Source organism: Lactuca saligna, chromosome 5 (assembly GCF_052625555.1).
Source record: "Lactuca saligna cultivar CGN05327 chromosome 5, ASM5262555v1, whole genome shotgun sequence".
Taxonomy (NCBI): Eukaryota; Viridiplantae; Streptophyta; class Magnoliopsida; order Asterales; family Asteraceae; genus Lactuca; species Lactuca saligna.
In genome coordinates, this window is record NC_136421.1 from 152546916 (window position 1) to 152571816 (window position 24901).

The 24901-nt window shown below is 38.8% G+C and overlaps 1 protein-coding gene across 1 annotated transcript; it reads right to left on the minus strand.

The window, feature by feature from the left end:
- Nucleotides 1-265: 265 nt before the first annotated feature.
- LOC144997583 (uncharacterized) lies at nucleotides 266-1198 on the minus strand. Its single transcript, XM_078957478.1, has 2 exons — nucleotides 1061-1198; nucleotides 266-958 (listed from the first exon to the last, which is right to left on the minus strand). Exons 1-2 carry the CDS (start codon nucleotides 1136-1138, stop codon nucleotides 503-505), a joined length of 534 nt encoding a protein of 177 aa, XP_078813604.1. The 5' UTR covers nucleotides 1139-1198; the 3' UTR covers nucleotides 266-502.
- Nucleotides 1199-24901: the final 23703 nt, after the last annotated feature.

Below are 24901 nucleotides of genomic sequence, written 5' to 3' on the forward strand. Positions count from 1 at the left end.
ATATGCCTTTTTCGCCGACTACAGTAGACTTGCGTATTATAAAAAACAAAACAAATTGATTCTGATTTTTGACAACTAATTATTTCAATTATATAAAGAAACACAAACTAAGGATTCAACCAGAAATGTTATTCAACAAAGGAAAAATGATTTCCGTGATTAACAATTTCATTTATTCGTATCCTTTAAATTGAATCGATAAGAAACCACAAATCCTAAAATCAAAAGCTATCAACCATTCATAAACGGTGATGTAAGTAACAACTTGATAGAAAACAATTTTCTCATTAAATGAAACACGAAGGATCATCAACCAAAAGTTGAATTCCAACAAATACATAATCACCTTGATCTCACAAACTACATCTTAAAAACAGACCCTAGAACTCCCTTGAAACATCAAAACCAAAAACCATTAAAATAGTAGAAGTACCAGTATTAGTCCTAACTAACAATCCAAGAAGTCTACAAATTTACAGAATCCCCCACGCAAACACACATCTCACTTCTTGGCCTTCTTTGCAGCGGTTTTCTTTACCGCGACTTTCTTCACCGGCGACTTGATACTTTTGGCTTTCTTCGCAGGAGTGGCTTTCTTGACAGCCTTCTTAGCTTTAACAGGTGTCTTCGCCTTTGCCTTTGGCTTCGGTTTCAATGAAGTGGCGGCTTTCACTTTAGGGGCAGCGGCCTTCTTCGCCACCGGAACTTTCTTAACATCGACCTTCTTAGCGGCGGCTGGAGCTTTCTTCGCGGTAGGCTTCTTCTCAACAGCTCCAAGCTTAAATGAGCTCTTAACCTTGGTAAGCTTTCCAGATGCAGCAAGTTTCTTCAGCTGAACAGACATAAGCTTTTTGAAATTCGCCGGCAAATCCTTGTTGTTGTCCTCGATATGTTTCGCGATGGCGTACTGGCTAGACCCAGTCCTCTCCTTCAACGCTACAATCGCTTCCTTGATCATCTGAGCAAAATCAGAAAAACCCATTAAATCTCAACACATGTATAAATCGCTGGAAACATAATGATTAAAAGTTGAAACAGATTATGAGAAAATATCAATTACCTCTGCGTAAGTAGGGTGGGTTTTGGGTTTTGTTGAAGATGGAGCCTTCTTTGCAACTGCTACTTTTGTTGATGCCATTGCTATAAACTTCTGTATTTGAGAGAGAGAAATCGTTGTAGATATGAATATTTTCGAATTACAGGAAATGGGTATTTAAATAGCGTGTGGGTTGAAGAAGACGAATTCTGATTGGTGGAGAGGTATTCACGCGGATCGATTTTAAAAATGAACCGCCAATTTCAAACCCTTGGATTAAAATGAATGAGCGGTCAATTTGAAAGATTTAGCTTTCGCGCGGATTGCCAAATGGGCTAATGGTTTGTGAATGGAAGTGTGTTTTTATATTGGACTTTAAGGGTATACATTATGAAGAATAAAATCCAAAAATCATATGTGACTGTTACGTGTATATACGTATACTTTAACGTGAAATTATTACAAAAAAAATGTGTTTATACAAATGTATGAACATATATAGATATATCCATTTTGTCACCAATAAGTTCAAGCAGTCAATAAGAAAAACGATGAAACGAATATTTTGTACGAAATGTGGCATTGAACTCCCTTATAATAGATAATACAACTTCATTATAAATCATAGTATGTGAAATGTGGCATTGATCTTCCTTATAATAGATAATACAACTTCATTATAAATCATAGTATGTGAAATGTGGCATTGATCTTCCTTATAATAGATAATACAACCTCATTATAAATCATACAATGCTTGTTTTATAACATTACAATACCTCTTTACACAAATACGTCTAGTCGAATACCTATAAATATGTCCACGTCATTCGTGTTCATCCCATCCCTACGGTATTAAAGAATATAATCGATGAAGATGACAAAACAAAATGTGATGGTAAAAGGAAAGCCAATGCTGCTCCTTCTGAGGGAATCAAAGTCGTGAAGAAATCAAATAAGCCAATTCTAAAACCACGATCTCCCTCTCTAGTTCTTCAAGATCAATCTGAAGAGTGGAAGAGTGGATGGAATCTGATGTTCAAAGAACTGCTATATTATAAAATGATGAGGAAGATACCACTCATACTTTTGAACCAACCCATGTTGAATCAATTCGCAAGGTATCTTCTCCTCCATCATCTTCTATCCCTGCATCTGACATCTTTGATTCTATTATCCAAGAACCAATTTTGAACCTCGCTTCTCCACCTCCTCCACCACCATTCAGCCCACCTTCATCACAAATGTGTTAATTATATATATATATATATATATATATATATATATATATATATATATATATATATATATATATATATATATATATAGTTCTTAATGTATTAATTACTATAATAGAAACATAAGATATCTAAATAATATATATAGATAGATTGTCCAAAGGACATGTGTTATGTGATGATTCACATAGCAAATACCGAGATACAAAGAAAGATGTTCCTTCGGAGACGAAATAATGGTTCCTATAGAAGGAACTAGCATTTCAAGTGCCTTACTCTTGATGGTGAATACAAGTAGAGAAATCATATTCTTTGATTTTTGCTATCTTCATCAACACATCAAAACCACATGGGTAAAAAGGCTTCAAAGGTTATCATTCTAAAAATTATCTATTTGTTTTATTTAATTCTAACCTCTTGAATTGGATCATTGGTTGTTTGTTTTTGTTTGTTATTTTTAAAGTCTTCCGTTGCAGTTTTTGTGAAAAACAAACTTATAGTTCGTATCAAAACACATCATTATCTTCAACCTCCATCCCCTCTAACCCTAAATTCGAAACCCTAGCCCCATTTTGGAAGAATTTTGAGCTTTTGAGTGATTTTAGGTGCATTTGGAAGAAGAATAACCCCTTGGAGAAGTGTTGGTTGTCTTAGAGCTTGTAGATCCAAGCCTTGTTCATCTTAATCTAGATTCTGGAGGTATAAAGTTTTGATCTTGATGGATTTCTCATTTAAATCTAGTTTGGGTTATGATTTGTCATGTCTTGGTCCCATGGTTGTGGTTCTTACGAGTAAATGTTATTCTAGAACCTTTTAGCCTCATATTTGGTCTTTTTTGAGGTCATTAAGTCATAAAAATCAGATCTTGATGAGTATAGTCCTTCCATGCATGATCTGGTGTTCTTTTGATGAAGTTTGAGACTCAAGGTTTTGTTTTTGGACCCCAATAAGCCATTTTAAGTCATAAAGTCGGGAACTTTATGACTCAAGTCATTCCATATGAATTAGATATGAAAGTTATGCATGTTGTCTTAAGGCATTAAGAGATTTGGAATGATTTTTGGGCATCAGCGTTGTACGCTGGGTGTACCAGGTTGGTACATTGGGCGTACGAACCTGAATGGATTTTGGGTCATTTTTGGGTTTGGGTCTTGCTTTGTTAAGCCAGATATATGCAGGGAAAAATAGTCCTTTACCTAATGGTATGAGAACATATGAATTTGACCTTGGATTATGGGAAATTACTTTAATTATAAATCATGTAAAATTTGGATGTGTTAATTGTAAAGAGCCCGATAGTAGCAGCGCGTGTGATTCGATTGTCTCTAGGTTGAGATGAGTCTCTGATATGGCCATATTTAGTTATAAAATTCATGCTTTATGTTGTTTTTGTCTCATTTAATGAACAAAAGGTGCTTAATTAGTTTATAATTTCATTTTTCATCAACAATGACATGCTCAGAAGGAAAAGGAAGCGGAACTAGCGATTGGAGGCTTGGATATTGGGTTTTGAAGAAAGAAGGATGTTGCTTGACAGCTTGACCCCTTGTCAGTGTTTTGGCCATATCTCATGAACCGTAACTCCGATTGACATGATTCAAAATGTTCTGAAAACTAGACACAATTTCGGACGACTTTCATGATTCCAAATATACTCGGCGATTATGCCATCAACTCGCCGAGTTGGTCAGAAGTTTCGCGATTCTTGACTTTGCCTTGTCGTACACGGGATTTTAAGTGACGGACTCGCCGAGTAGGTCACTGGACTCGCCGAGTAGCCCCTGTTTTGTGAAAATCTATATAAAGGGACTTTCAGGTAAATAGGGAAGCTTTGCAACCAACGCCCCTTCTGTTGGCAATAGAAATATATAGGCTCTTTAGGAATGGTACACGGGACTATCTCAGACTTAACATTTCTCTTTACCATTTGGTCAACCGGGTTGAATATGATCGATCCCTTTCCGTCGGGAAGAGAAGGCTTTTCTAGACTTCTAATGTTTCCATTGTCAATTTCCATGTAAGTTTGGGAAGTAGATATTCCAATCAAAATTTCCTTATCGGTGCTCTAAATCATTGTTGATTCGGCAACATCAAGCAAATAGGTAAGATCATTAAGGGTCATGTCATGGTCTGTCACACAGTAGTCCTTAATGAACTCACTATATGACTCGAGAAGCGATTGAAGAACCCAATCAACAACCATCTTTCTCGAGACTTCGATATCCAACTCTCCCAGCCTGTCAATATGTGAGTACATATAGACCTTGCTTGTCAATATGGATTGAGTGACCTTGAACTTTTCAAGAACTTGTGGGTTGGGGAGAATAATTAGAGGAGGTAGAGGAAGTGAAGTATGATTTCCAATCCAATTAATGCACAATTAAGGGATTAATCTTTCACCTTTGATCGCTACGTGGGATATCATCTTAATTAGGAAATCTCTATCCAAAAGGACAATGAAGACCATAGTTGTCATAACTAGACATCTATGAGGGAGAAATTCAAACAAGTTGATTTAAGTCCTTAATATAACACCCAATATGGAATATTAAGGCTGGGAACCAACACAATATTTTATAACTTCGAAGAGGGATGTCGTAATCCAAGCTACAAAATATTTGAAGGTATGTAAATGACGATTTACCAATTTCCACCACGGAAAAACGAAAAATAATTTTAGATCTTAAATAGATTGAAATTCCTAGATCATTTAAGATTTATTAAATTTGACATGTTTAAATCTCGATTGTGCCCTTCAAGTTTGTGACTGTGATGCCGATGATCACAAAAAAGGAGTGAATAACCATGCACATTAGCTTGGTACACTTAATGTTACAACCACCAATCAATGTGGCGCACACGCTCCATTGATCTATGACTAACATCAAGCTACCCTTTGCCACGCATTGTCAGTCCCAAATTAGTGTTTCGGTTAACCACACACGCTCCACTAACGACTTAACACGGTGCAAAGTGCAATTTAATGAGTTAGCACCAAATTCACATTTTCCTAAAGTAACTAAGATTGGGAATTTAATAAAGTTTAATTACTTTATATTTATCATTATACGTTTAATGAAAGGAGAATCAATGTCATGTCCTAACCGTTTGGCTAACGACCCTCCACTAGTTAAAAAAGCGGTGGGTGAGAGTGGACATCTATTAAACTGCCATTTTATAGGCAATAACCTTATACCCCCTTATAGATCGACTTCGTGAATGAGGCCTATTAACGGTAAGACTAACGTACTCTTACACACACACACACACACACACACATATATATATATATAACACACACACACACACACACATATATATATATATATATATATATATATATATATATATATATATATGTTGGAATAGTGTCTAAGGCTATAACTATATTTGGTAAGTACTTGACCCGATTGAGCATGGTCCTTTTGGGTTGCCTTCACCATAGCAACTTGACAGAATGATTTATAATGAGAGAAGAAATATTATTTATATATTATGAGTATAATATAAGGAATAATAATATTGTTATTTGATTAATATAAGTCATAAATTAATTATGAATTAATTTGGTGACTTAAAGAGATTAATTAAATAAACGGGCATAAACTGTAAGTTGTATGATAGTTGTATTTTGAGCAGTGACTCCTTATGGATAAGGGGGTGGATGATTTTAGGGTTTGGAAGAGCCTAGGAATCATCCAAGGCTTATCATTAAGGATATTGGATTGCTTAGGGCCTAAGTTATCTAATTAGGGTTTTAAGGGTGAAACCCTAGGAGGCTCACTAGTATAAATACACCCATAGGGTTGAGGAAATTGGCACTCTTGCACTTGAAGAAACCCTGGCTGATTTCTCACCTTTCTATATCTCTCTATTATCATCCTCTTGCTAGTCGGTGTTTGTAAGCCATTAGAGGAGTGACAATTGTGACTCTAAGCTCAAAGGACAAGAAGATTCAAGCAAGCAAATCAAGGTATTACTTTAGATCTGATTTCTTATGTTATAATTGAATGTTTATAGTAGATTTATCAATAGAAGTCTTGGATACATTGCATGTTCAATTAGATAAACCTACATCCAAGCATTAGGGTTTGTATGTGCACATAGGAAAGTTCTTATGGCTCAAACCCATTAGTCGTATCAGAGCCTTGATTGGTTTCTATTGAATTGATGCATTGGTTGATTTCTTTGCAAAATTCGATTTTTGTCCATCTGCCTGATGAACTCAGCGAGTTCCATAGTGGACTCGGTGAGTAGGCCTCAACTCGGGGAGTCCATTGTGGTACTCGGCGAGTTCGAGCGTTAGAAGGAGCTAGTTTCGGGATTTCTTGTTGTTTATCTTATGGAAACTTGCCTTTATCTTAATGGGTCAATATAAATCCGATTTTAACATACATATGAGTATATCCTTGACCTAATTCAATATATTTACCAATTAATTGAATAATAATTTCCTTATATGATATTAATTGATTATTTTAATTCAATTGGTAAATTGTTTTGCAAGAAACATTTAAATAAATTAAATATGCATAATTATGAGATTAAATGGTTAAATTAAATTATTTGTTATTTGATCCCTTGTGTTTTGAAAAGTTAAAAACTAATCCTCAAGTTTTGAAATTTACTTTTGTGATTAAAAGTTTAATTTGGACAATTTAAATTTCAAACCCTATAATTTTACAAGTTTAAAATTCAACCGTGAACTACTATATGATTACAAGCTTAATATATATATATATATATATATATATATATATATATATATATATATATATATATATATGTGTGTGTGTGTGTGTGTAATTAAAATGCTAGTCTTACCGTTAGTAGGCCTCATTCACGAAGCCGATCTATAAGGTGGGTATAAGGTGGGCATCCTTTTTCTAATATGTAAATAATGTTGGTGGATCCTAACCCTAATTTTTCATATTGGGTGATAATTAGGGAATCAATTATAATCAAACTTTATCCTTTTCTATTTGTAGATGTCAAACACGAACAACGCTGCTGCTAACTCATTCACGTTAATGAGCCTTTGCCAAAATGTGACTTTTGATGGTACGAACTTTAGCGAATGGATAAGATACATTCGCACGATTGCACGCTACGAGGACAAGGAGTATGTCCTTGACGAGAAGCTTGAAAAAGTCAATCCAAAAATCGCTACTCCGGCTGAAATGACTGTCTTTGAGACTCATGAGCATGATGCAATGAAAGTTCATTGCATCATGATAGCCACAATGAACCCCAAATTCCAAAAGTCCTATGAGGACATGTATCCGTACGAAATGCATCAAGACTTATTGGAGAGATACCATCAAAACACGAGGCAGGAACGTTACGAGATCTTCACTAACATGAACACTACTAAAATGGGAAATGGAGAATCTCTAACCATGCACTTGCAAAAGATGCAAAGGTATGTCGATCATCTTCGCAAGCTGAATGTCGACTTTGGGGAAGACTTAGGTATTGACATGGTCCTTCACTCTTTGCTTCCGTGTTACAACCAATTTAGGATGACCTACCACATGAACAAGGAAGAGGTCACCCTAAGCAAGCTCCAAGGGCTCCTAAGGGTTGCTGAGAGTAACCTTAAGGACAAGTCTGTTGCACCGAATCCCAATCCACCCGCTGCTCCTGTTTTGGCTATAGGGCAAGGAAGGGGCAAGAAGAGGAAGGCTCCGTCAAAGAGCCACCATAAGGGAAAGTCCCGAGATGGTTCCTCCTCTAGTGGGACCAAGGTTGATCCTGCTAAACCCAACCCTAACCCGAAGGAGGCAGAGTGCCACCATTGCCACAAAATAGGGCATTGGAAGAGAAACTGCCCGAAATATCTGCAAGCCATCAAGGATGGAAAGATCAAGCCGTCTTTCGTAGGTATTTACACAATTAAATCTAATGATTCATCTCATGCTATTTCTTGGGTTCTTGATACCGGGTGTGGTTACCAAATTTGTTATGAATTGCAGGGACTAAGAAGAAATAGGGATGTGGAGCGTGGAAGAATAAATCTAATCATGGGGAACAGAAGATCGTCACCTGTGACCAAGATTGGAGTGTATTCTTTAGTGCTTAGTAATGGATTAAGTTTAGGTTTAAATAATTGTTGCTACTCGTCAGATATGGCAAGAAACATCATTTCATTTCATGGTTTTTTTAGACAAGGATTTAGATTTTCTTTTAATAATGAGAATGATTCAATTTATGCTTATCTAAATGGTGTCTTATATTTTGAAGCAATGCCATGTAATGGAATTTATGAAACTGTTATGATTGTAGATAACCTAAGAAATGATGTTTTATGTATGGATTCTTCCAATAGTATGGATAGAGCATCCTTGTGGCATTGTCGTCTTCGACATGTCAACAAGAAGCGCATAGCCCAACTCCAAAAGGATGGAGTGTTGGAGTCATTCGACCTTAGGGAAGATGACACATGCAAATCTTGTTTGCTTGGAAAGATGACAAAATCACCCTTCACTGGTACTTGTGAGAGGGGTGAGGGTTTGTTGGATCTCATACATACTGATGTATGTGGACCCTTTAGATCCACCACAAAGGATGCAAACCGCTTCTATGTGACTTTCACCGATGATTATAGTAGATATGGGTATATTTACTTAATTAAACACAAGTCATAAACGTTTGAAAAGTTCAAAGAATTCAAACATGAAGTGGAGAATCAATTGGGCAGGAAAATCAAGATGATTCGATCCGATCGAGGAGGAGAGTACCTAAGTCTTGAATTCCACGACTATCTCAAAGAATGCAGAATAGTTTCGCAATTGACGCCTCCTAGGACACCGCAGTTGAATGGTGTGGCAGAAAGGTGTAATCGGACCTTGTTAGACATGGTTCGTTCTATGATGAGTCGTGCTTCACTACCTATCTCATTATGGGGGTATGCCTTAGAGACTGCCGCCCATATCCTTAACCGAGTCCCTACAAAGAAGGTTGCCAAAACACCTCACGAGATGTGGATAAGGAAAGCTCCCTCGTTGGCACATATCAAGGTTTGGGGCTGCGAGGCTTTCGTAAGATGAGATACTCACGACAAGCTCGAACCTCGAAGTGAGCGATGTATTTTCATCAGCTACCCGCAGAAATCCTTTGGATATCTCTTCTATAGACTGAATGACAATATTATCTTCGTTGCGAGGAGAGGGGTTTTCCGAGAGCAAGAACTCATAAGCAAAGGAGACAGTGGGAGGCGGATCGAACTTGAAGAGATTTAAGAATCGAGTGATGAAGGAACCTCTACCGCTGGCGCTCAACCCATGGAGGAAACTCCGGTTGAACCAATTGATGAGTCCTTACCTCTTAGACGTTCCGAAAGAGTTAGAGTTCAACCCCAGTTTTATGGTTTTCATATTACTACCAAAGGGGACACGTATATTAGTAATGGTACACTAATAAATCTACATGAACCTAATAGCTATAAGGAAGCCATGGCAGGCCCGAAATCTGCAAAATGGAAAGAGGCAATGGACAACGAGATCCAATCCATGTATGACAACCAAGTTTGGAATTTGGTTAATAATGTGCCCGGATGTAAGACTGTTGGGTGCAAATGGATCTTCAAGAAGAATACCAATGTGGATGGGAATGTACACACATATAAGGCGCGATTGGTTGCGAAGGGCTTTACTCAAACTCCCAGAGTTGACTATGATGAGACCTTCTCACCAGTTGCGAAGATAAAGTCTATTAAAGTGATGCTAGCTATTGTCGCATTTCATGATTATGAGATTTGGCAAATGGATGTCAAGACCGCTTTCCTTAACGGGAAGTTGGCTAAGGATGTTTACATGGCTCAGCCAGAGGGTTTTGTTGATCCGAAGCATCCCAATAAAGTGTGTAAGTTGAGAAGTCCACTTATGGACTTAAGCAAGCGTCTCGTAGATGGAATCTTTGCTTCGATGAGAAACTCAAAGAGTTTGGATTTGTATGAAGTGAAGATGAATCATGTGTATATGTCAAAGCCAGTGGGAGTATAGTCAGCTTCCTCGTTCTGTATGTCGATGACATACTTCTCATAGGAAATGACGTCCCGACACTGCAGGAGGTTAAGTACTGGCTCGGAATGTGCTTCGCTATGAAGGACCTCAGAGAAGCTTCCTATATTTTGGGAATAAGGATAGTGAGAGAAAGAAGTAAGAGACTAATAGGACTTAGTCAGAACACTTACTTAGATAAAGTACTAAAACGTTTTAGTATGGAAAATTCGAAGAAGGGAGAATTACCGATACAAAGTAATGCCAAGTTGAGTAAGACTCAAAGTCCGAGTACCGAAGCCGAGATAGCAGAGATGAGATGAGTACCTTACGCTTCCGCAGTTGGCTCAATCATGTATGCTATGACTTGTACTCGCCCCAATGTAGCCTTTGCTTCGAGCATGGTCAGTAGATATCAAGGGAACCCTGGCAGAGCCCATTGGATTGCGGTCAAGAATATCCTTAAGTACCTTCGGAGGACTAATGAATGGTTTTTAGCCCTCGGGGGGGGGGGGGAGTGATGACTTAAAGGTGCGAGGGTATAGTGACGCCAGTTTCCAGACCGATAGGGACAACTAATATTCGCAGTCGGGTTGGGTCTTTACCCTTAATGGAGGAGCAGTAACTTGGAAAAGTTCCAAGCAGGAAACCGTAGGTGATTCAATGTGAGAATCAGAGTACATTGCAGTGAGCGAAGCGTCGAAGGAGGCAATATGGTTGAAAAACTTCATTGGTGATCTTGGAGTTATACCTGCCATAAAGGAGCCTATGGAAATTTTATGTGATAATGAAGGAGCGGTTGCCTTGACCGAGGAACTGAGGGATCATGGTAGATCTCGACATATCGACAGAAAATATCACTTTATTAGACATCGAGTTAAAGAAGGACACCTCGTGGTTAAGAGGATATCATCTGAAGATAACCTAACAGGTCCGCTTACGAAGGCGTTGAGTAGGGTTAAGCATTTGCAACATGCTAGGAGTATTGGGCTGAAGGATGATATTAGTTTAGACTAGATAGTTTTAGAAACTTGTAATAGATAAATATAATTGATATTTGATGATTAAATAAATGAGTATTATTTATAAGTAAAGTTATTGTCTTATGTTTGAATATTGTTTCACTTTGCATGTTTTGACTTCCTGAATAATTGAGTTATTAAGAATAATTGAATTATTCAAATGATCCACAATCGTTCATATGTTGGAAGTAGATATGAAAGAAGATTGTCATGAATTGGTATGTAGATTATCTAAATGATGTTAGACATAGAAAAGGTTTGCTACAATGTTCATGAGTGCTTATGAACTAATTTTGAGCATTGGAACAAACCCGCATTTGCTGTAATCACCTTAAGATATATTGTAAGTGATTGCAAAATGATAATATCATATAGTCTTAAAACCTAAATATATGGTTTGTTATTTGTTAATTGGTTGTACATTGATAATGCGAAACCGCATCAGTAAATTGATGTTATAAAACGCATTGTTGTGTATAATTGATTAATGAATAAGTAAATGCATATAAGTCGAAGTTTATCTGTTACTTTTATCCTAAGAGGTTAAAAGCGATATCTCGGTCGCTCGATGATTTGATTTGACTTATGTGTCGGGCCCGGTCAGAACTAAATTGATGTGTTCGATTAAGTTTTATGTCAAATAAATATGAGATCGAGAAACCAACTGCTGGACAATTGGTTCCATAGAATTGTCTTCATAATATCTTAACAGATGACTGTACGATCCCTTATCTAAAGGACGAGACTGATAAGATCAGAGTTTGACAGCGTCTTTGAGAGCTACTATTGCTAATCGGTTTGTATTTATAGTTTTTAGACTTATCCAAGTGGGAGACTGTTGGAATAGTGTCTAAGACTGTAACTATATTTGGTAAGTACTTGACCCGATTGAGCATGGTCCTTTTGGGTTGCCTTCACCATAGAAACTTGACAGAATGATTTATAATGAGAGAAGAAATATTATTTATATATTATGAGTATAATATAAAGAATAATAATATTTTTATTTGATTAATATAAGTCATAAATTAATTATGAATTAATTTGGTGACTTAAAGAGATTAATTAAATAAAGGGGCATAAACTGTAAATTGTATGATAGTTGTATTTTGAGCAGTGACTCGTTATGGATAAGAGGGTGGACGATTTTAGGGGTTGGAAGAGCCTAGAAATCGTCCAAGGCTTATGATTAAGGATATTGGATTGCTTAGGGCCTAAGTTATCCAATTAGGGTTTTAAGGGTGAAACCCTAAGAGGCTCACTAGTATAAATACACCCATAGGGTTGAGGAAATCGACACTCTTGCACTTGAAGAAACCCTGGCCGATTTCTCACCTTTCTATCTCTCTCTATTATCATCCTCTTGCTAGTTAGTGTTTGTAAGCCATTAGAGGAGTGACAATTGTGACTCTAAGCTCAAAGGTCAATAAGATTCAAGCAAGCAATTCAATGTATTCCTTTAGATCTGATTTCTTATGTTATAATTGAATGTTTATACTAGACCTATCAATAGAAGTCCTGGATACATTGCATGTTCAATTAGAGAAACCTAGATCCAAGCATTAGGGTTTGTATGTGCACATAGGAAAGTTCTTATGGCTCAAACCATCAATATAAACTTTTAATATTATAATAGTATAAGAGTTGAATTTTAACTTTTAAACTTCTAAGGGTTGGAATTAAAAGTATACATGGAGGGTTAGCTTTATAAATCTAAAACCTGAGGGAAACTTTTGAACAATTCAAAAACTTTTGGTTTCCATAACTTATGAGTTTAATATGGTTTTTATGGAAGACTTTTCAAGTTTCATAACTTAATGACAAGTTATGGAAGACATAAAACTACTTTATGATGACATTTAAAATAAGACCTTTCATTTTTTTTCATAACATATGAATCTTAATGAACTTTTAAAGTAAAAATCTTCATTTTTCATAACTCGATGACAAGTTATGGAGTTCGTAAAAACCATTAAGATCAATTATTCCAATTAACATAATAATCAAATAATTTTTCTATGATCTAGATCACACTCATACGTAAAGATAATTCACATCAACAATTTTCAAAAAAATAGCTAATCACATAAACTAATACAAATATTGAAACTTTGACAATTTCCTTTATTTGGATGATGATAATCATTACCATGGCATCAAAATCAAAATTTATGAACAAAAACATTTTGTGGTAATGATCCTAATCCAAAACAGGCCAAAAAACTCAAAAATTTGCATTCTAGACAGCCAACTGGTCGAGTGCATGAGTTGACTCGTCGAGTTGGTCAGAATTGTGAGTGGACTCAACGAGTCACCCATCAAACTCGGTGAGTCCAAGGCCAAAATCATGCAACTCGGCGAGTTCTGCCGAAAACCAATAATGACATCAAATATAATAGAAAACAACCCATGGATCTGATACCACTGTTGGGTTTTGTATACTATAACGTCATGTGGCGCACATACAACCCTATGCCTTGGGTCTATGTTTTATCTAACTATACATGTATTAGTGTTTCCAAAGCATTAAGCCTATAACTAGCATGCAATTGACATAAACGATATAAAATACTAGTTAGGATGACATACCTTTTGTTGTAGCTTGAAACCTTGTAGTATTTGGCCTTTAGACCTTAGCACCAGAAGTATGAATGCCTCAAATGGCTCACAACACACCTAGGATAAAGGTAACTCTTAATAGAGAATTTTCATGCACTGAAACACCTCCATGAACTCCAAGAACTAGAAGTAGGTGTTTTTAGGTTATGGAGCATATATTTATATGTAGAATTCCAAGGGTTATGGGTATAACCCAAATCCATATCCATAGGTTTATGATCTATGGTTCATGTGACCCAACTCTTTAAGTATCCATACATAAACTTAGCCCAATATGGATCATAAGCCCAACACATATAAATATAACCAATTACCATAATTAGTCCCCGTATATTTAATTAGTCTACTTTTATCACTAAATTAATTCCAAACTAATTCTTGATCAATATAATTAAATCATATGATTTTGACATTAATATATTAAAGCTTATAATATATTAATAAATCATATATAACCTATTCTCAAAAGTACATCCTAACAAATTGTCCTAATGATATGCAGCCCAGATGGACCATGTTACTCTCGGGTCGAGTACATACTAATAATATGTATGGGTTTAGATATCTAATCCAACAAGAGGAACCTAGGATATGTATGTTATTCATCATATGATTGGTTTATAGTGTTAGTGCGGTGACTTAGAGGAATCATGATGATTATTGAGGAAGGTACAGATAGTTGTGAAAGGTAGTATTAGGCCCATACTATTGGAAGAATAGGATTTGTACTTGAGACAAGAATAGACCTAGACAACCTGAGGAGACATGTATAGTGAAGATTCCTTCGAGTCATATGTTGATTGTTTCTATGTTGTGTTTCGGTTTGAGGATGGTTATGATTACTCGAGGAGGTTCTGGTTCAGGTTTTGGCTCAGGCACAAAACTGATTGATGAGAAGCTATGTGAGCTTATTGCAGCCAAGGTTACCCGTGACATTCTGGATGGTACCCCTGTGATGTTCAGTACCATCAAGGAGGGTATCATGGAGCTTGTGGAGGATAGGCTCAAGGATTTTTTAGATGAGGCCACTGCAGGTCAGGTAGGAGCACGGACTCCCTCACTTAGAGAGTTCAATGTGTGTGGAGCTCCAAAGTTCTTTAGGGATAAGGATCTCATCGCTAGCCGATGTTGGATCATTGACATGGAGAATGATAAACAGACGAGATTTTGCCCTAACGATGCAAATATGGGATTTACGTCCTACCTGTTGAGGGACCGAGCACGCGACCGGTGGGATGAGGTTGGTCGAGATGTGGATAATACGGCTATGGCAATCATGACTTGGGAGAATTTTGTTTCGAGGTTCCAAAGGGAGTTTGTACTAGCTATCAATGTGAAACAGTTGGCGAGGGAGTTCTAGGACCTTTACCAGACTACTAAGATTGTGGCGGAGATCACCACCAAGTTTCGAGAGAGGACTCTGTTGGTTCCACAATCTGTTGCGGATGAGGAGATGTAGAAGATGGGGTACCATGACATGTTGAAGGATGACACAAGGAGTTTGTGAGCTTTTCGAGGTGTAAGAACCTGAATGATATGACTGAGAGGGCCTGTAGGCAGAAGATTGAGTTGGAGCTTCGGTTAAAGTGCCAGCCAAAATAGGTACAGACTGTCGTGGGCTAGGCTAAGAGGGCCAAGGTTTCTGATTGGAATTCTAGGTGCCAGCAGGACCAATGTCGTTGCAGCTAGTGCGACAGGCAGCATAGTGGGGCTTGTCGATCAGCGAGTTCAGGTTGTGACAGATGTGGGCAGACTGGTTATATGCGTATGGATTGCCCCCATAGTGCATTAATCCATTTTCATGCAACCAGACATGCCATAAAAATGATGATTATCTGATGTTAGCAGGAGGGGCAGTGGTGACACATGCACCATCCACCTTGAGGTTGTTGATGGCCTCTATGGTAAGGCGGAGGCACTTGTGGTGAAGACCAGGGCATTTCAGTTGACCACCGATGAGGCCCGCCAACACCATATGTGGTTACCGCTACATGATTTATTCTTATCTTTTATTGTTTCACTTGTTTGTGCTTGTGATTATATTTAGTCTTGTACAGGGACTTTTTGTTCAATGGTATGATCGCTCATGTATTGTTTGAATCGGGAGCTACCCGATCCTTTGTATCTCTTGCGCTTAGAAAGAAGTTTCGTGATGCTCCCGAGATTTGGGATTTCCCATTAGAGGTCAAGATTGTTGATGATTGTTTTATGAGTGCTTTAAGGGTTCATCGAGGATGTGTCTTGAACCTGTTTAATGGGAGATACACTATTGATTTGGAGTCGATTCCTCAATGAGGATCAAAGGTTATCATCGGGATGGACTGGTTGGGCCCCAATGGAGCCATGATTGATTGTGAGCGCCAATTAGTGAGAGTTCAAACCCCAAGTGGGTGGGGGGGGGAACTGGTTATTCTTGGCGAGAGAGATTTACATGGTCCAACTCTCCGTTCGACTGCAAGGGCTAAGAGATATTTTTAACAAGTATGTTATGGGATCATGAATTATGTGGCAGATACTAGAGTTGAGGGCACTACAATATTGAGTGAGGTGCCCATTGTTCGGGAGTTCCCCGATGTGTTTCCAAATGAGCTACTGGGAGTGCCTCCCAAGTGGCAATTTGAGTTTCCGATTGATATGGTTCCTGGATCAGCTCCAAGTAGGGGTGACAATTTTTGACACGGCACGACAAAAATACACGACACAAAATGAAATTGGGACGAAACTAAAATTCGAATTCGTGTTCGTGTTAAGTGTAAAAAACACGATGTAGTTTTGTGTCGTGTTCGTGTTTAAAATTCGACATAAAATTGACATGATTAGCATTTATTTGTCGTGTCGTGGTTTTTGTTTTTTTATCGGTTCATTTTCATGTTAGTTAAAAAAAACACGACGTCGTGTCGTGTCGTGTTACATAAAACATCGTCGTGTTATGTTGTGTCAGACAAAAACACGACACGATGGACCGATTTGCCACCCCTAGCTCCAATGTCCAATGCACCATATCACTTGGCACCACCAGAGATGCAATAATTGTCTATGCAACTTCAGGAGCTGCTAGACAAAGGATTTATTAGGCCGAGTAGCTCACCTTGTGGAACACTGATCCTGTTTGTGAAGAATAATGATGGTTAGCACAAGATGTGCATTGACTACCGAGAGTTGAATAAGCTAATGGTGAACCATTACCCACTCCAAGATCAAAGACTTATTTTACCAACTTTAGGGTGCATCTTAGTTATCCAAGATTGATTTGCGATTAAGGCACCATCAGATGAGGGTCAGGGATGATGATGTGCAAAAGACAACTTCTAGGACTCGTTACGGTAATTACGAGTTTGTGGTGACGCCATTCAGGCTCATCAATTCACCGATGACGTTCATGTATCTCAAGAACCGGGTTTGCAGGCCGATGTTGGATCGGTCAATGATTGTATTCATATATGATATTTTGGTCTACTCCAAGACCAAGGAGCAACACGAGGAGCACTTGCGAGAGGTGTTGAATACCTTGAGGAAGGAGAGCATTTATTCAAACTTCTCCAAATGTGAGTTTTTATTGCGTGAGGTGCAGTTCTTAAGGCACATCGTCAACCACAATGGTATATTGGTTGACCCGGCCAATATCGAGGCCGTGATGCTATGGGAGATCCCAAGGACCCCATATTAGATTCATGACTTTTTGGGTCTAGTGGGGTATTATAGGAGATTTATCCAAGATTTCTCCACGACCGTAGTACATTTGACCCACTTGAAGAAGAAGAATGTCACCTTTTGATTGGGGCCCGGTCAACAATTGGCTTTTGAGACTTTAAGGTAAAGATTGTGCGAGGTCCCGATTCTCACGCTTCCTGAAAGCATGGATGACTTTGGGATTTATTATGACGCCTTTATTTCGGGATTGGGAGTTATCCTCATGCAGATAGGACATGTGATTGCTTATGCTTCAATGAAGTTGAAGTCTCATGAAGCGAATTATCCTACGCATGATTTGGAGTTGGGGGCTATGGTTTTTGCCCTTAATATTTGGAGGCAATATTTATACGGGGTTATGTGTACTATCTACATCAACCAAAAGATTTTGAGGTACTTGATGGATCAATTGAATTTGAATATGCGACAATGAAGATGGTTGGACGTGGTAAAGGATAACGATTGCGAGATACTGTACCACATTAGGAAGGCTATTGTGGTGGTCGATGCCTTGAGCCATAGGGCAGTGAGTACACCTATCAGGGATATTTGCTTGATGATGGTTCGCCTTATTGGATATGATAAAAAAAGCTCATGTTGAGAGATTGAAGAAGGAGAATTGGAAGGAAGAGCGAATCAGGAGTAGATTCATTTATTCGTCAGAGACAGCCGGGGGTTGTTGACTGTTGGAATAGTGTCTAAGGCTGTAACTATATTCGGTTGTGCATGGTCCTTTTGGGTTGCCTTCACCATAGCAACTTGATGGATGATTTGTTAAAAGAGAGTAAATATTATAAGGAATAATATATGGTCATTTGATTAATATAAGTCATAGATTAATTGGAATTAATTTGGTGACTTAAAGAGATTAATTAAATAAGAGGGTATAAAGTGTCAATTGTTTGATAGTTAAACTTTAGACTATAAATCCTTATCCTAGATAGGATGGACGATTTCTAGGGCTTGGATAAGCCAAAATCGTCCATAGGGTTATCAAGGAAAGGATATGGATCAACTTAAAGTCTAAGTTATCCAATTAGGGTTAAAGCTGTAATCCTTAAGGAGTCTACAAGTATAAATAGACCCTAGGGGTGAGGGAATTCGACACACAACCTAAAGCAAGGAACCTCTGGCCGAATTCCTCCCCTCTTCTCTCTCCTAAATCATCTTGCTTGCTGTTGGTGTTTGTAAGCCATTAGAGGAGTGACATTTGTGACTCTAGAAGCTCCAAGAAAACAAGATCAACAAGGAACTCAAAGGTATGATTCTAGATCTGTTTCAATGTTGTTATTTAACCTAATTAGCTATTAGAAGTCTTGGATTCAAAGCATGTTTAATTAGAAAGCCTAGATCCGAGCAATAGGGTTTTGCATGCGCACATAGGAAAGTTCTTATGGCTAAAACCCATCAGTGGTATCAGAGCCTAGCTTGGTTTTCTTTAAATTGTTGCTTGATTAACTGAAACAAACCTGCAAAATTCGATTTTTGGGTTTATGAGTCACTGACTCGGCGAGTTCCAAGGTGGACTCGGCGAGTAGGCCTGACCCGGCGAGTCCCCTTGTGACTCGGCGAGTCCAGGCGTCAGGAATGGCCAGATTCGGGATTTTTTCATAATTATCTTATGGAAACTTACCTTAATCATATTAGATCAATCTAAATCCGATTTTTTGATAAATATGACTATTATCTTGATCTAATTAAAGATATTTATCATCTAATAAAATATTTAATTTCCTTATATGATAATGATTAATTATTTTGATAATTATCTTGAAAGAAATCTTAGATAAATCAAATAAAGATAATTAGGATATTAATTGTTAATTGGAATTATTTGTTATTTGATCCTCCATGTTTTAAATGTTTAAAACCTACCTTAAAGTTTTGAAATTTACATTTGTGATTAAAAGTTTTAATTTAGACAACTTAAATTTCAAACCCTAGATTTTAAAAGGTTTTAAAATACAACCCTATACTTATATGATATTATTAGAATAATATATATATGTATAACTAAATGCTAGTCTTACCGCTAGTAGGCCTCATTCACGAAGCCGATCTATAAGGTGGGTATAAGGTTGCGGCCTATAAAATGGCGCTTAATGGGTGTACACTCACACCCACCGCTTGCTTGATTGGTGGAGAGTCGTTAGCCGAACGGGTAGGATAGGGCAACCTCATCCTCTCATTAAAAGTATAATAAGAAAACAAAGTAACTACACATTTTAAAATTTTCCCAATCTTAGTTACTTTAGGAAAAGTGAATTGATGCAATCCCATGAAATTACACTTTGCACCTTGCTAAGAAGTTAGTGGAGCGTGTGTGGTTTACCGGCACACTAATTGGTTCTAAGCGAAGGTGGCAAAGGGTGATTCATTGTTTATCATAGTTCGATGGAGCGTGTGTGGTTTACCGGCACATCGAATAGGTGATCGTTACAATGAAGGCACCATGTGAATTTGCATGGTAATTCACACCCGCTTTGTGATCCTCGGCATCCCAGTCACAAACAAGAGGGGCATATCGAGATTTAAACATGCCATTGAATAGTTCAATGAATCTCATCCGAACCTAGGAATTCTCAAAAACACTTAGGACTAATAGTTTAAGTTTTGTAATGGAGAATTAGTGAATCGTCATTCACTTACCTTCAATTTATTTGCATATTGGATTACGGCATCCCTTTTCTAGTATGTAAATGTTATTGTTGGATCCTAGCCCTAATTTTTCTTATTGGGTGATAATTAGGGATTCTTGTTCTAATCTATCTTTGTCCTTTCTATAGATGTCAAACACAAACAACGCTGCTGCTAGTTCTTTCACGTTGATGAGCCTTTGCCAAAAGGTCACCTTCGATGGAACGAACTTTAGCGAATGGATAAGATACATTCGCACCATTGCTCGCTATGAGGATAAAGAGTATGTCCTCGACGAGAAGCTCGAGAAAATCAACCCCGAAGCTGCTACTCCCGCCGAAATCACCGCCTTTGAAACTCATGAGCGAGATGCAACGAAAGTACATTGCATCATGATCGCCACCATGAACTTCGAATTCCAAAAGTCCTACGAGGACATGTATCCATACGAGATGCATCAAGACTTGTTGGAGAGGTATCACCAAAACGTGAGACAAGAGCGTTACGAGATTTTCACTAACATGATCTCCGCTAAGATGGGTCATGGAGAATCTCTTACCGTGCACCTGCAAAAGATGCAAAGGTATGTCGACCGCCTTCGCAAGTTAAATGTTGACTTCGGCGAAGACTTGGCAATCGACATGGTGCTTCACTCTTTGCCTCCGATGTACAACCAATTTAGGATGACCTACCACATGAACAAAGAGGAGGTCACCCTAAGCAAACTCCAAGGTCTCTTGAGGGTTGCTGAGAGCAATTTCAAGGACAAGTCTGTTGCACCAACTCCCAATCCATCCGCTGCTCCTGTCTTGGCTATTGGTCAAGGGAAGGGAAAGAAGAGGAAAGCTTCATCGAATAACTATCGAAAGGTGAAAGCCCGAGATGGTTCCTCTTCTAGTGGGACCAAAGTTGATCCCTCTAAGCCCTATTCCAACCCAAGGGAGGCAGAGTGCCACCACTGCCACAAGATAGGACATTGGAAGAGAAGCTGCCCGGATTACCTGCAAGCCATCAAGGAAGGAAAGATCAAGCCATCTTTCGTAGGTATATACACAATCAAATCTAACGATTCTAACCATGCTATTTCTTGGGTTCTTGATACCGGTTGCGGTTATCACATTTGTTCTAATGTGCAAGGACTAAAAAGAAGTAGGGATGTGGAGCAAGGAAGAATCAATCTAATCATGGGGAACAGAAGATCGTCGCCTGTAACCAAGATTGGAGTGTATTCTTTAGTGCTTAGGAATAGTTTAGTTTTAGATTTGAACAATTGTTGCTACTCGCCAGAAATGGCTAGAAACATCATTTCATTTCATGGTTTATATAGACAAGGATTTAGATTTTCTTTTAACAATGAGAATGGTTCTATTTTGGCTTATCTAAATGGTGTCTTTTACTTTGAAGCTATACCATGTAATGGAATATATGAAACTGTTATGATTGTTGATAACTTAGGAAATGATGTTTTGAATATTGATTCTTCCACTAGTTTGGATAAAGCATCCTTGTGGCATTGTCGTCTTGGACATGTCAACAAGAAACGCATAGCCCAACTCCAAAAGGATGGAGTGTTGGAGTCATTCGACCTTAGGGAAGATGACACATGCGAGTCTTGTTTACTTGGAAAGATGACTAAGTCACCCTTCACGAGTACTTGTGAAAGGGGTGAGGGGCTATTGGACCTAATACATACCGATGTATGTGGACCCTTTAGATCAACCACGAAGGATGGGAACCGCTTCTATGTGACTTTTACCGATGACTATAGTAGATATGGGTATATCTACTTAATCAAGCAAAAGTCAGAAACGTTTGAAAAGTTCAAAGAGTTCAAGAATGAAGTGGAGAATCAATTGGGCAGGAAAATCAAGATGCTTCGATTCGATCGAGGAGGAGAGTACCTAAGTCTTGAATTCCACGATTATCTCAAGGAGTGTGGAATAGTTTCACAATTGACGCCTCCTAGGACACCGCAGTTGAATGGTGTGGCAGAAAGGCGTAATCGAACCTTATTGGATATGGTTCGCTCTATGATGAGTCATGCTTCACTACCTATCTTCTTTTGGGGGTATGCCTTAGAGACTGCCGCCCATATCCTTAACCGAGTCCCAACTAAGAAGGTTGCCAAAACACCTCACGAGATGTGGACAGGGAAAGCTCCCTCGTTGGCACATATCAAGGTTTGGGGTTGCGAGGCTTTCGTAAGACGAGATACTCACGACAAGCTTGAACCTCGAAGTGAGCGATGTATTTTCATCGGCTACCCGCAAACTTCCTTTGGATATCTCTTCTATAGACCGAAAGATAATGTTGTCTTTGTTGCGAGGAGATGAGTTTTCCGAGAGCGAGAACTCATAAGCCAAGGAGACAGTGGGAGGCAAATCGAACTTGAAGAGATTCAAGAGTCGATAGATGAAGGAACCTCTACCGCTGGCATTCAACCCGAGGAGGAAACTCCGGTTGAACCGATTGACGAATCCTTACCTCTTAGACGTTCCGATAGAGTTAGAGTTCATCCCCAGTTTTATGGTTTTCATATTACTACCGAAGGGGACACGTATATTAGTGATGGTACACTAGTAAATCTTGATGAACCTAATAGCTATAAGGAAGCCATGGCAGGCCCGGAGTCTGCGAAATGGAAAGAGGCGATGGATAGCGAGATCCAATCCATGTACGATAACCAAGTTTGGAATTTGGTTGATTATGTGCCCGAACGTAAGACCGTAGGGTGCAAGTGGATCTTCAAGAAGAAGACCGACGTGGATGGGAACGTACACACATATAAAGCGCGATTGGTCGCGAAGGGCTTTACTCAAACTCCCAGAGTTGACTATGATGAGACCTTCTCACCAGTTGCGAAGATTAAATCTATTAGAATGATGCTAGCAATTGCCGCATTTCATGATTATGAGATTTGGCAAATGGATGTCAAGACCGCTTTCCTTAACGGAAAGTTGGCTGAGGATGTTTACATGGCTCGGCCAGAGGGGTTTGTGGATCCGAAGCATCCGAATAGAGTGTGTAAGCTTGAGAAGTCCATTTATGGACTTAAGCAAGCATCTCGCAGATGGAATCTTTGCTTCGATGAGAAAGTCAAAGAGTTTGGATTTGTACAAAGCGAAGACGAATCTTGTGTATATGTCAAAGCCAGTGGGAGTATAGTAAGCTTCCTCGTTCTATATGTCGATGACATACTACTCATAGGAAACGACATCCAGACTCTGCAGGAGGTTAAGTCCTGGCTCGGGAAGTGCTTCGCTATGAAGGACCTCGGAGAGGCTTCTTACATTTTGGGAATAAGGATAGTAAGAGAAAGAAGTAAGAGACTAATTGGACTTAGTCAGAATACTTACTTAGAGAAGGTACTAAAACGTTTTAGTATGGAAAACTCAAAGAAGGGAGAACTACCGATACAAGGAAATGCCAAGTTGAGTAAGACTCAAAGTCCGAGTACCGAAGCTGAGATAGCAGAAATGAGCCGAGTACCATACGCTTCCGCAGTTGGCTCGATCATGTACGCTATGACTTGTACTCGCCCTGATGTAGCCTTCGCTTTGAGCATGGTTAGCAGATATCAAGGGAACCATGGCAAAGCACATTGGATTGCCGTGAAGAACATCCTTAAGTACCTTCGGAGGACGAAAGAATGGTTCTTAGTCCTTGGAGGGAGTGATGACTTGAAGGTGCGAGGGTATAGTGACGCCAGCCTTCAGACCGAAAGGGACAACTACCGTTCGCAGTCGGGCTGGGTCTTTACCCTAAATGGAGGAGCAGTGACTTGGAAGATTTCCAAGCAAGAAACCGTAGCTGATTCAACGTGCGAATCAGAGTACATCGCAGCGAGCGAAGCGTCGAAGGAGGCAATATGGCTAAAGAACTTCATTGGTGATCTTGGAGTTGTACCGGCCATAAAGGAGCCCATGGAGATTTTCTGTGATAACGAAGGTGCGGTTGCCTTGACCAAGGAACCGAGGGATCATGGTAGATCTTGACTAGGGGTGTAAGTGAGCCGAGCTACTCGTGAGCTACTCGGGATCGACTCGTTAAAAGCTCGACTCGAGATCGAATTAAACGAGCCCGAGCCGAGCTTCAATTAATGGGCTCGCAAGCCTAAACGAGCTTAAACGAGCCTATATATATATATATACACACACACACACATACACAAACACACACACACAATTATATATATATATATACACACACACACACACATAGAGGCTCGTTTAGGCTCGATTAGGCTCGCGAGCCCACTAAATTGTTCATGAGCCGAGCTCGAGCTTCATTTTAAGGCTCGAATCGAGCTCGAGCTCAAGCTCGAGCTTTCTCAAATTAAATGAGCCGAGCTCGAGCTTTGTCAGGCTCGGGCTCGACTCGGCTCGTTTACACCCCTAATCTCGACATATCGACAGAAAATATCACTTCATTAGACATCGTGTAGAAGAAGGACAACTCGTAGTGAAGAGGATATCATCAGAAGATAACCCAGCAGATCCGCTTACGAAGGGACTGAGTAGGGTTAAGCACTTGCAGCATGCTAGGAGTATTGGGCTGAAGGATGATATTAGTATAGATTAGATAGTATTCGAAACGTATAATAGATAAATGTAATTAACATTTGATGATTAAATAAAGGAGTATTATTTATAAGTAAAG